This window comes from Rhincodon typus, chromosome 7 (assembly GCF_021869965.1).
Source record: "Rhincodon typus isolate 14 chromosome 7, sRhiTyp1.1, whole genome shotgun sequence".
Lineage (NCBI taxonomy): Eukaryota > Metazoa > Chordata > Chondrichthyes > Orectolobiformes > Rhincodontidae > Rhincodon > Rhincodon typus.
In genome coordinates this window covers 6317148-6328972 of record NC_063338.1, presented here as the reverse complement: position 1 = coordinate 6328972, position 11825 = coordinate 6317148, and the positions used below count along the sequence as shown (strand labels likewise).

At 44.9% G+C, this 11825-nt stretch overlaps 1 protein-coding gene across 1 annotated transcript in view; it reads left to right on the top strand.

The window, feature by feature from the left end:
- The window catches only part of LOC109910936 (receptor tyrosine-protein kinase erbB-4-like), a 690251-nt gene extending 679638 nt beyond the window's left edge, over positions 1 to 10613 (top strand). Inside the window, exon 29 of the mRNA XM_048598686.1 lies at positions 10428 to 10613. Within this exon, the coding sequence (XP_048454643.1) occupies positions 10428 to 10613 (186 nt within the window). The remainder of the gene's footprint in view (positions 1 to 10427) is intronic.
- Positions 10614 to 11825: the final 1212 nt, after the last annotated feature.

The following is an 11825-nucleotide window of genomic DNA, read 5'->3' as shown; positions in this document are numbered from 1 at the left end:
TAACTCTGTTTTCTCCTCCACAGATGCTGCCAGACCTGCTGAGCTTTTCCAGCAACTTTGTTTTGTTCCTGATTTGCAGCATCTGCAGTTCTTTTGGTTTTTATTTAACCTGAAGCCATAGGACTTCATAGGGTCTGGAGTCAATGTTGAGGACTCCTAGGGCAACACCCTCCCAACTGTATACCACTGTGCCACCACCTCTGCTGGGTCTGTCCAACCGGTGAGACAGGACATACCCAGGGACGGTGATGGTGGTGTCTGGGACTTTGTCTGTAAGCTATGATTCCACGAGTATGACTATGTCAGGTTGCTGCTTAACTAGTCTGTGACACAGCTCTCCCAGTTTTGGCACTAGCAACCCCCCACCCCAGATGTTCGTGAGGAGGATTTTGAAGAGTCGACAGGGCTGTTTCTGCCATTGTCTTTTCCAGTGCCTAGGTTGATGCCAAGTGATCCGTCCGTTTTCATTTCTTTGAGACCTTGTAGTGATTGGTACAACTGACTGGCTTGCTAGGCCATTTCAGAGGGCAATTGAGAGTCAACCACATTGCTGTGGGTCTGGAGCCAGACCAGGTAAGAGTGGCAGATTTCCTTCCCTGAAGGACATTAGTGAACCAGATTGGTTTTACCGACAATCGGCAATGATTTCATGGTGATCGGTAGATTCTTAATTCCAGACTTTTTTTTATTTATTGAATTCAAATTCCACCATCTGCTGTGGTGGGATTTGAACCCAGGTCCCCAGAACATTAGCTGGGTTTCTGGATCTAGCAATAATGCCACTAGGCCATCGCCTACCCCTAAGAGTAGACATACTGCCATTAGAGGCAGACCAAAGAACGTTCACTAAGCTCATAAGGTATGGAGGAACTGTCTTTTGAGGACAGCTTGAGTGGATTGGGCCTGCATTCATTGGAATATAGAAGAATGAGACGGCCTTAATGAAACATACAATATTACTAGGGGACTTGACAGGGTAGACGAGAAATGGTCGCTTCCTTTTTTTTGGGAGAGTCCGGGACCAGAGGGCATAATCTCAGAATAAGGAGTTGCACAGTTAAGACAAAGATGAGGAAGAATATCTTCTCTTGGAGGATTGTGAATCTGTGTAATTCTTTACCACAGAGGGCTGCTGAGGCTAGTTCATTCAACATATTCAAGGTCAAGATGGCCAGAATTTTAAATCAGTAAAGAAATCAAGGGTTATGAGGAAAAGGCAGGTAAATGAGATTGAGGCTTATCAGTAGTGTTGGGCTTAATAAAAAGATATCTTCAAACCAGATCATTAAGGGTTAATTAGACATGACAATGAGCAATTGAAGAGCATAGAAAATTATATGATAAGCAGTCCTGGTGCAAAAATAGCCTGTTTTGTCTGGAGGTAATTGCACGACCTTGGCTGGATGACAAACAGATTATTGTGCAGTTAAAATGGGCCACCTGGAAGTGTTGCTCAGCTTGTTTTCTACTCAACAGAATGCCTGGGAAAGTACTGAAGGTAGTTCAAAATGGTGATACAGCATGTAACGTTAGATTCAGAACAGTATTAATATCAGGGACTTTGCCCCACTTATTGGACTTTCACCATTGGGCTGGGTTTCGCGAGATTCGGGGCCAATAACTTCACCTTTGGACCGGGTTCGAGAAAGCTGCTATGGAAATTGAGCTCAAGCTCCAAGGGTCAGCTATTACGCAGAAGTCCCCAGTGGGTGGAAGGCTTTGAGACTCATTTGTTGAATACGTATAAAGTGGTTTAAGCCAATAGATTCCCTCATTTGTTTGTCTATATATAGAGTAAGTTAATCTAATAACTTTGCTACGAATTGAACTGCATGTGTTTTCTTGTAATCATTTTGATCAGACCATAAAGAACCCATTAGACACTTTCAGCCTAATAATACATTAGATCTGCCATGATTTCACCGAACGGCGGGGCTGAATGACATATTTCTGCACCTATGTCTATGGTCTTATAGATTGGAGAAGTTTGACTATCTTTCTTGGAGAGTAAAAAGCTCATAAGAGAATTGACAGAAATCTGGACAAAGTGGATAGCGAGTATCTGTATCTGTCAGCAAACCAATTGAAAACCAGTTGGTTCAGCTTTAAATTGTTTTGAAAAAGAAGCAAATGAATGATGAGTTTTTTTTTGGTTTTTACACAGCGTGAAGGTGATTATTCTATCAGTACAATGGTGGAAGGGGTCATCAACAGCGCTATCAAGCAGCACTTGCTTTGCAATAATCTGCTCAATGATGCCCAGTTTGGGTTCTGCCAGCGCCACACAGCTCTTGGCCTCATTACTGCCTTGTTTCAAAGACGGACAAAAGAGCTGAATTCCAGAAGTGAGGTGAGAGTGACTGCCCTTGACATCGATGCCACATTTGATCCAGTGTAGAATCAAGGAGCTTGAGTAAAAACTGGAATTAATGGGAATCAGGAGGAAAACTGTTAAAAGTAGCACTTGCTTTGCAATAACCTACTGACTGATGATCAGTTTGGGTGCCATCAAGTCTACTCAGCTCCTGACCTTATTATAGCCCTGGCTCAAACAAAGGAGCTGAATTCCAGAGCTTAAGTGAGAGTGACAGCCCTCAAAATCAAGGCTGCAATTGACTTTCTGCTGGTTGAAGTCATATGTCGCACAAAGGAAGATGGGTTGTGCTTGAAGATCAGTCATCTCAGCTTCAGGACAACTCATGAGCAGTGTCTTAGACACAATCATTTTTGGCGTCTTCCCTCCATCATAAGGTCAGAAGTGGGGATGTTCACTGATGATTGCACAATGTTAATCATCATTCTAAACACCTCAGATACTAAGGCAGTCCATGTCCAAATGCAGCCAGATCCTAAGAATGTCCAGACTTGAGCTAATAACTCACAAGTAACACTCGCACCTTACAAATATTACAATAATCATACCTAAAAGAGAGAATCTAACCATTGTCCCTGGACATTCAAAGGCATGACCATTGCTGAATCAAAAACCAAAAGAACTGCGGAAGCTGTAAATCAGGAACAAAAACAAAATTGCTGGAAAAGCTCAGCAAGTCTGGCAGCATCTGTGAAGGAAAAAACAGAGTTAACGTTTCGGGTTCGGTGACCCTTCCTCAGAACTGACGGTGACTGGGAAAATGTCAGTTTATATGCAGAAAATAGGGAGGTGGGTGGGGTAAGGAGTAAACGTTAGGATCAAACCCAAAGAGAGAGAAAGACAGTTGGACAGACAAAGGAGTTGCTAATGATCAGGCTGGGAGGGTGAATAGTTGTTAATAGGGACTGTTAGTGACTAACAACAGGGGCTGTGTAATGGCAGACTATGTGGTAACAAGGCCTGGTGTGTGGCGTAGGGGGCTGGGATATGGGAGAGTTTAGGCCCTAAAATTATTGAACTCAATATTGAGTCCGGAGGGCTGTAGGGTCCCAAAGCGAAAAATGAGGTGTTGTTCCTCCAGCTTGTGTTGGCCTTCGCTGGAACACTGCAGCAAACCAGAGACAGAGATGTTGGCCAGGGAACAGGGTGATGTGTTAAAGTGGCAGGCAACAGGTAGTTCAGGGTGTTTTTTGCGAGCAGAACGTAGATGTTCTGCGAAGTGGTCACCAAGTCTACGCTTCGTTTCCCCAATGTAGAGGAGACCACATTGGGAGCAGCAAATGAAGTAGACCAGATTCTGTGAAGTGCAAGTGAAGTGTTGCTTCACCCGGAAGGTATGTTTGGGCCCTTGTATACTGGGGAGAGAGGAGGTAAATGGGCAGGTGTTGCACCTTCGCCGGTTACAGGGGAAGGTGCCGTAGGGCTGTGGGGAGGTGTTGGGGGTGAAGGAAATGTGGACCAGGGTGTCCCGGAGGGAACGGTCCCTACGGAAGGTAGGCAAGGGAGGGGAGGGGAATATGTCTCTGGTGGTGGCATCTCGCTGGAGGTGGCAGAAATGGCGTCTGATGATTTTCTGTATGTAGATGCTGGTGGGATGGTAGGTGAGGATAAGGGGAACCCTATCGCTGTTGTGGGAGTGAAGAGAAGGGGTCAGGGCAAAAGTGCGGGAGATGGGTCAGACCTGGTCGAGGGGTCTGTTGACAACGGATGTGGGGAATCCTCGGTTGAGGAAGAAGGTGGACATTTCCGAGGCTCCCTTGTCGAATTTGGCCTCATCTGAACATATGCGACGGAGACAGAGGAACTGAGAGACTGGGATGAAGTCTTTACTGGAAGCAGGGTGTGAGGATGTATAGTCCAGATAGCTGTGGGAGACAGTGGGTTTGTAGTGGATATTAGTGGCCGGTCTATCTCCAGAAATGGAAACAGAAATGTTGAGGAAGGGAAGGGAGGAGTCAGAGATAAAACAGGTGAACGTGATGGCAGGGTGGAAATTGGAGGCGAAATAGATGAAGTTTTCCAATTCCAGACAAGAGACGGAAGCAGCACCAATGATATCATCGACGTGTTGGAGAAAGGGTTGTGGGTAGGGGCCGGAATAGGACTGGAACAAGGAATATTCCACATACCCCACGAAGAGACAGGCATATCTAGGGGCCATGTGGGTACCCATGGCAACCCCTCTTACCTGAAGAAAATGAGAGGAGTTAAAAGAGAACTTGTTGAGGGTGAGGACAAGCTCAGCCAAGCGGAGGAGGGTGGTGGTGGGTGTGGATGGTTCAGGTCTTTGCTCCAGGAAGAAGCAGAGAGCCCTAAGACTCTCCTAGTGGGGAATGGACATCTAAAGGGATTGCACATCCATGGTAAAGAGGAGGTGGCTGGAACCGGTAAACTGGAAGTTTTGAAACCGACGTAAGCCGTCAGAGGAATCATGGATAAACGTCGGTAGGGTTTAGACCAGGGAGGGAGAAGACTGCGTCAAGGTAGGAAGAGATGAGTTCTGTGGGGCACGAGCAGGCTGAAATAATAGGTCTGCCTGGACAGTCCTGTTTGTGGATTTTTGGGAGGAGGTAGAAGCGAGCTGTGCGGGGTTGGGGGACTATTAGCTTGGAAGAGGAGGCAGGGAGATCACCGGATGAAATGAGATCAGTTACTGTAGTGGATACCATGGCCTGATGTGCCATGGTGGGGTCATGGTCCAGGGGAAGGTAGGAGGAGGTATCTGAGAGTTGGTGCTCGGCCTCCACAAGGTAGAAGTCAGTACGCCAGACTACAACAGCTCCACCTTTATCGGCAGGCTTAATAACAAAATCAGGGTTAGATTTGAGTGCACGGAGTGCAGTCAGTTTGGAGGGAGGTAGGTTGGACTTGATGAGAGGGGCAGTGAAATTGAGGCAACTAATGTCACGTCAACAGTTCTCAATGAACAGATTGAGTGCACGTAAGAGGCTGGAGGGAGGGGTCCAGGTGGAAGGAGAGCGTTGGAGTTGGGCAAAGGGGTCTGTGGTTCAGGGAGAGGGCTCTTGTCCAAAGAAATGAGCACGGAGATGAAGACGGCGGAAGAAGAGTTCGACATCATGTCGTGCCAGAAATTCATTAAGGTGGGGACGCAGTGGAATAAAGCTGAGGCCTTTGCCGAGTACATTGCTGAATCACCCACTAAAAATGTTCTGGGGTTAACATTGACCAGAAACTGAACTGGACTAGCCATATCAATATTGTGATTACAAGAGCAATTCAGAGCTTGGAATCCTGCAGTGCATAACTCACCAACTCCCCAAAGCCTACCCACCATCCACATGGCACCCTTGCCAGGATGAGTGCTTCTTGAGTGTTATTGGAGCTGCACTCATTCAGGCAAATAGGGAGTAGCCCATCACACTCCTGACAATGTGCCTTATTGACATGGACAAGCTTTGGGAAGTCAGGAGGTGAGCTATTCACTGAAAGATTCCTTGCCTCTGACCTGCTTTTGTAGCCACTGAACTTATATTACAAGTCAGTTTCTGGTCAATGGTAACCCCCAGGATATCGATAATAGAGAATTCAGTGATGCTACTACCATAGAATGTCAACAGGTGATGGCTAGTTTTTCTCTTAATGGAGGTGGTTATTGTCTGGCACTCTGTGGCACAAAATGTTACTTGTTACTTGGCAGCCCAAGCCTGGATATAGTCCAGGTCTGGCTGCATTTGGACATATACTGCTTCAGTATTGCAACAGTCACAAATGCTTCTGAACATTATGCAATTATCTGCGAACATCCCCAATTTTGACCCTTATGGTGGACAGAAGGTCCTTGATGAAGCAGCTGAAGATAATTTGACAAATCCCCAGTGTTGCCTATCACTCAAGCTTCCTCTTTTCAGTTGAGTTTAGCTTTGCCGGATTTACTAAATAAAATATTCTGTAGATGCAAGGCACCCCCATTTTGTAGAAGTGACAAAGGAGGAAGAACGACATGGACTCTACTTGAATTGCATGGACAGTCTGGTCAATGATTGCCATAACATTGGCAACAGAGAAAAATAAGACAGTGGCTCTGACAGTTCTTATCAAGTCATCAGAAAACCCATGGGCCAAACAGCAGAAATTAAAGGATGGGGGAAAATATTAGTTTTATATACTGATTTCTTTGAATGTAAGAATTGTATTGGTGATAGTAAGAACTGCAGATGCTGGAGTCAGAGATAACACAGTGTGGAGTTGGAAGAACACAGTAGGCTGGGCAGCATCAGAGGAGCAGGAAAGTTGACGTTTCCGGTCGGGGCCCTTCTTCAGAAATGGGAGGGTGCGATAAGGGAGCTCAGAAATTAATAGAGAGAGGAGGTCTGGGCCTGGGGAAGGTAGGTGGGATGATGATAGGTGAGCGCACGTAGGGAGTAGTGGGGATTGGTCAGTGAGGTGGGAGGAGTGGATAGATGGGAGAGAAGATGGGCAGGTCGTGTCAGGTCAAGGAGGTGGGGATGAGAGGGAGGGTTGGTAATGGGATAAGGCCGGAGGTGGGGAGATTTTGAAACTGGTAAAATCCACATTCAGGCCTTTGGGCTGTAGGCTCCTGAGGCGGAATATGAGGTGCTGCTCCTCCAGTTTCCAGGTGGTGTCATTGTGATATTGGAGGAGGCCCAGGATGGACATATCACCCAGGGAACAGTCTCCGAGCCTCCTCTTGGTCTCACTGATGTAGAGGAAGCCACATCAGGAGCCACTGCCCCTACACCTCCCCCCTCACCTCCATTTAAGGCACCACTGACATCTATTTCAAGCCCACCAACTCCCACAGCTACATAGACTACACCTCCTCTCACCCACCTTCCTGCAAGAATGTGATCTCCTACTCCCAATTCCTCCACCTCCGCCACGTCTGCTCCCAAGATGGGGTGTTCCACTCCTGAACATCCCAGATGCCCTCCTATTTCAAGGACCGCAACATCCCCCCTTCGGTGGTCGAAAATGCCCTCGACCGCATCTCTTGCATTTCCTGCACCTCGGCCCTCATATCCCCTCCCCCCAACAAAAATAAAGACAGAATCCCCCTTGTCCTCACATATCATCCCACTAACCTCCGTATCCAACGTATCATTCTCCGCCACTTCTGCCACCTACAAACTGACCCCACAACCAAAGATATATTTCCTTCCCCACCCCATCTGATTTTCATAGGAACTGCTCTCTCCACGACTCACTCATCCGTTCCACACTCTCCACTAACTCCACCACACCCGGCACCTTTCCCTGCAACCATGGCGGCACGGTGGCTCAGTGGTAAGCACTGCAGCCTCACAGCGCCAGGGACCCAGGTTCGATTCCAGCCTCGGGCGACTATCTGTGCGGAGTTTGCACGTTCTCCCTGTGTCTGCGTGGGTTTCCTCCGGGTGCTCCGGTTTCCTCCCACAGTCCAAAGATGTGCAGGCTAGGTGGATTGGCCATGCTAAATTGCCTGTAGTGTTCAGGGGTGTGTGGGTTATAGGGGGATGGATCTGGGTGGGATGCTGCAAGGGTTGGTGTGGACTTGTTGGACCGAAGGGCCTGTTTCCACACTGTAGGGATTCTATAATCAAACCACAGGAAGTGCTACACCTGCCCCTATATCTACTGCCTCAAGGCACCAAACAAACCTTCCATATTGGACAAAGGTTCACCTGCACATCCATCTATGTGGTCTATTGCATCCACTACTCCCAAGGTGGCCTCCTCTACATCCGTGAGACCAAGCGGAGGCTCAGAGACCACTTTGTAGAGCACCTGTGCTCTGTTCGCAACAAGCGACAACACCTTCTGGTCGTGAAACATTTTAACTCCCCCTCCCACTCCCTGGGTGACATGTCTATCCTGGGCCTACTCCAGTGTCACAATGACCCACCCGGAAATTGGAGGAGCAGCACCTCATATTCCGCCTCAGGAGTCTACAGCCCAATGGCCTAAATGTGGATTTTACCAGTTTCAAAATTTCCCTACCCTGGCCTCACTCCATGACCAACCCTCCCTCTTATCTCTACCTCCTTGACCTGACACGACTTGTCCATCTTCTCTCCCACCTATCCAATCCTCCCACCTCACTAACCAATTCCCACCAGTCCCTACCTGCACTCACCTATCACCATCCCACCTACCTTCCCCAGCCCCACCCGTCCTCTCTCTATTTATTTCTGAGCTCCCTTCCTCTCCTGCGCACCCCCCCACCCCTCCACCCCATTTCTGAAGAAGGGTCCCGGCCCAAAATGTCAACTTTCCTGCTCCTCTGATGCTGCCTGGCCTGCTGTGTACCTCCAGCAAAACAGTGTGCTATCTCAGAATTATATTCGTGTTTGTGACTGGATTGTCTGAGCCAAAGACTAGTTAATTTCTGAAAACTGTCAATATTACGCTGCAATTGGCCAGCAGGATGATAGGACTATACTCACATACGATACATTGAATAACTCAGCCAAATCCTTGGAAAGTTAGTCAGCTTTCATTGTGCTTAATAAGTAATTGCTCCTATAATTGTTGAAGTCTGTAATTATTTAAAATAACTGAGCTGTAAGTAACGAAATAAAATTCTTCTACAATGACTCTACAAGGCGGCTACATGACTGACTGATCAAATTACTGACTAATTCACAGGCCACTGTTCTTTTCATTCCTGCCCTGTTCCAATTCATCATACCCAGAGCCCTATTATTACCACAAAAGCAAGATGAGAATATTGAAGAAGTGAAGGCACTTCTTTGTCTTGAAACAAAACACCAACAGAAAGATGGAGTATCCACTACTTATGAAGTTCAGAGAGGCAACATGAGATGCATAAAGTTATAAGGAGTATAGATAGGGTAGACAGGAAGGAACTTTTCTCCTTGATGTAGGGATCAATGACAAGGAGGCATAGATTTAAGGTAAGGGGCTGAAGTTTTACAGGGGATGTGAGGAGAGCAGTTTTCACCCAGAGGATGTTGGGAATTTGGAACTCACTGGCTGTAAGGTTAGCAGAAGCAGAAACTTTCATAACACTTAAAAAGTATTTAGATGTTCACTTGCAATGCCAAGACATACAAGACTATCGGTCAAGCGTTGAAAAATGGGATTAGAATAATTAAGTGGTTGTTTTTAACTGGTATATATGTGATGGGGGCGAATGGCCCTTTTCTGTGCTGTAGATCTCTATGACTGTATAACACTAAGTCTGTTCAGTCCAATATGGAGTCAATAGCAAAGTGCTCACTTCCTCACTATCAACAAAAGACGTGGTAATTGTTATTTTGTTAATGAATTAATATACTCAAAAATAGTTGATCGTTAACTTTTTTTATTGGAAATGAACTTTTAAAAGTTTACATAAATTTATGCAATCTCATATTTTGTTTCTCTTTCTGGCATTCATTGATTTTGTGTCAAGTACAGTCACACTATCTGACCTGACATCACTGGTGTTACTATGGTAATATTACACATTTTAGACAAATCTATGAAGTATATAGTGTATGCTGTCTTTAAAAAATTCATTAGTCATGTCCTACAAAATAGAAAGAAATGGTCCATATATCTACATAGCATACAGTTAATCAGTCCACAGTATATTCCAATGATGAACTATTACTAGCTATTATCTTTGATTCATTAAAATGAATCAGGATAGGAAGAAGGATATTCTCCTTGCTAAGTAATGATTTTCATACTGGATTGAATTTTTAACCAAATGTTTCAATATGATGTTACAAGATCATTCACTATTAATTGAAGGGTATTCATTGTTAATTATTACAAATATGCTTTTCAGTTAAAGTAAAAATATCTGGTTACGTCATCTACTATTTTAACATATTGTTTTTTTACCTTTCTTCTGCAAAACTTTCCTCTCCTTTCATGAAAGCTTTGGTTCCCAAACAGGCAAATTTCTTCAGATGTAGGATGCTCTTGGATACCCCCTCAAAATGGTAATTCTCCAAAAATGATCCTAAATGGTGAGTACCAGCAGGATGTGGGTTCGCTGGAGGATGGGATCATAAAACACAGTCATTCAACTAGATGTCCAGGATGTTGCTTCAGAACCCTTCATACATGTGTACACGTCTAGGGAAGCCTCCATGATATCAGCATATTTCGACAGTTCAAGGTGCAAGTGCTCATTCAGCAGACTCATTCATTGACGGGTTCTTGGGAGCAACTCACTGAAGATATCCTACTCAAACCTAAGGAACCTGTGTACTCCAGTGCAGGAGAAGACCACCTGAGTAAGCAAGCAGACCATCAGGCTGTTTAAGAGGAGATACAGGTGGAAATAAATCCGGTAGGGATCTATAAAATCTATCTATAAAATAATTGGCAGGACACCACATCAACATATATGAAGCAATACCCACTTCCCTGTTGCCACTGGGACTGGCAGCCTTCAGATAAAATTAACAGAATTGCGGAATAAGAATCACAGAATTGTTACAGTGCAGGTGAAGGCCATTCAGCCCATCAAGTCTTCACCAGCTCTCTAAGCATTTTATCCTAGTGCAAAATCCCTGCCTTTTCATCCATGATCCTACACATTGTTTCTATTTAAATGTTCATCCAATACCTCATGAATGCTTCAGTTGAATGAGCCTCCACCACAATTACAAGCGGTACATTTCATACCCTAACTACTTGCTGTTCAGAGAAGTTTCTTCCTCACCTCATATTTGCAAAAACTATTTAACGCTGTGCATCCTGGTTTTCAATCTGTTTACAAGTGAAACAATTTCTCTGTATCCACTTTATCCAGACCCCTCATAATCTTGAAAACTCTATCAAATCTCTCCTTCGCTTTCTCTTTGCCAAGGAAAATGGTCCCAATTTTTCTGAACAGACTTCATAACCGATTTGTCTCATTCCTTGAACTATGCTTGTAAATCTCTCTTGCACTCTTCTCCAATGCATTCACATCCTTCCTAAAATGTGCCTAATTATATTACTCCTACCACCACAGCAGAGACATAATCTAAGGATTAAAGCCTGCAAATTTATGTTCCATTGTACTCAGCTACACAATTCTTTAATCTACACACTATTGCAGAAGATCAAATTGTTGAAGAGCAAATAATAACAGCCAAACTAAGAATCTTTTTTTTGTATGTTCTAATGTGAGAAAAGGATGTTTTCTAACCGCATCATTGGTGGCACTGTCACCAAGCATTGGAGCAAAGGAAATTAAACCCATCAATAAGTCACAAGAGTTAAGAATTACTGCTTAACTTGTGCTGGTTTATCTCAGTGCAATCCAGGTGAAATTCCCCGAGCCAGCACAAAAGATCAGAGAATTTTAAACAGGTTTTGTTAATCTTAAATTCAGTCTCTGTAATTATTCATGCTGCTGTGATTGTTCACTTGTGCCTGAAGCTGGCCTTATCCACAAATCTAACCTCACTCTAGGTCAAAATAATGATGGCAAGCTTTTGCCGATAGTGTTAATTAGAATGATTCAAGAATGTCTTATATATTTTCT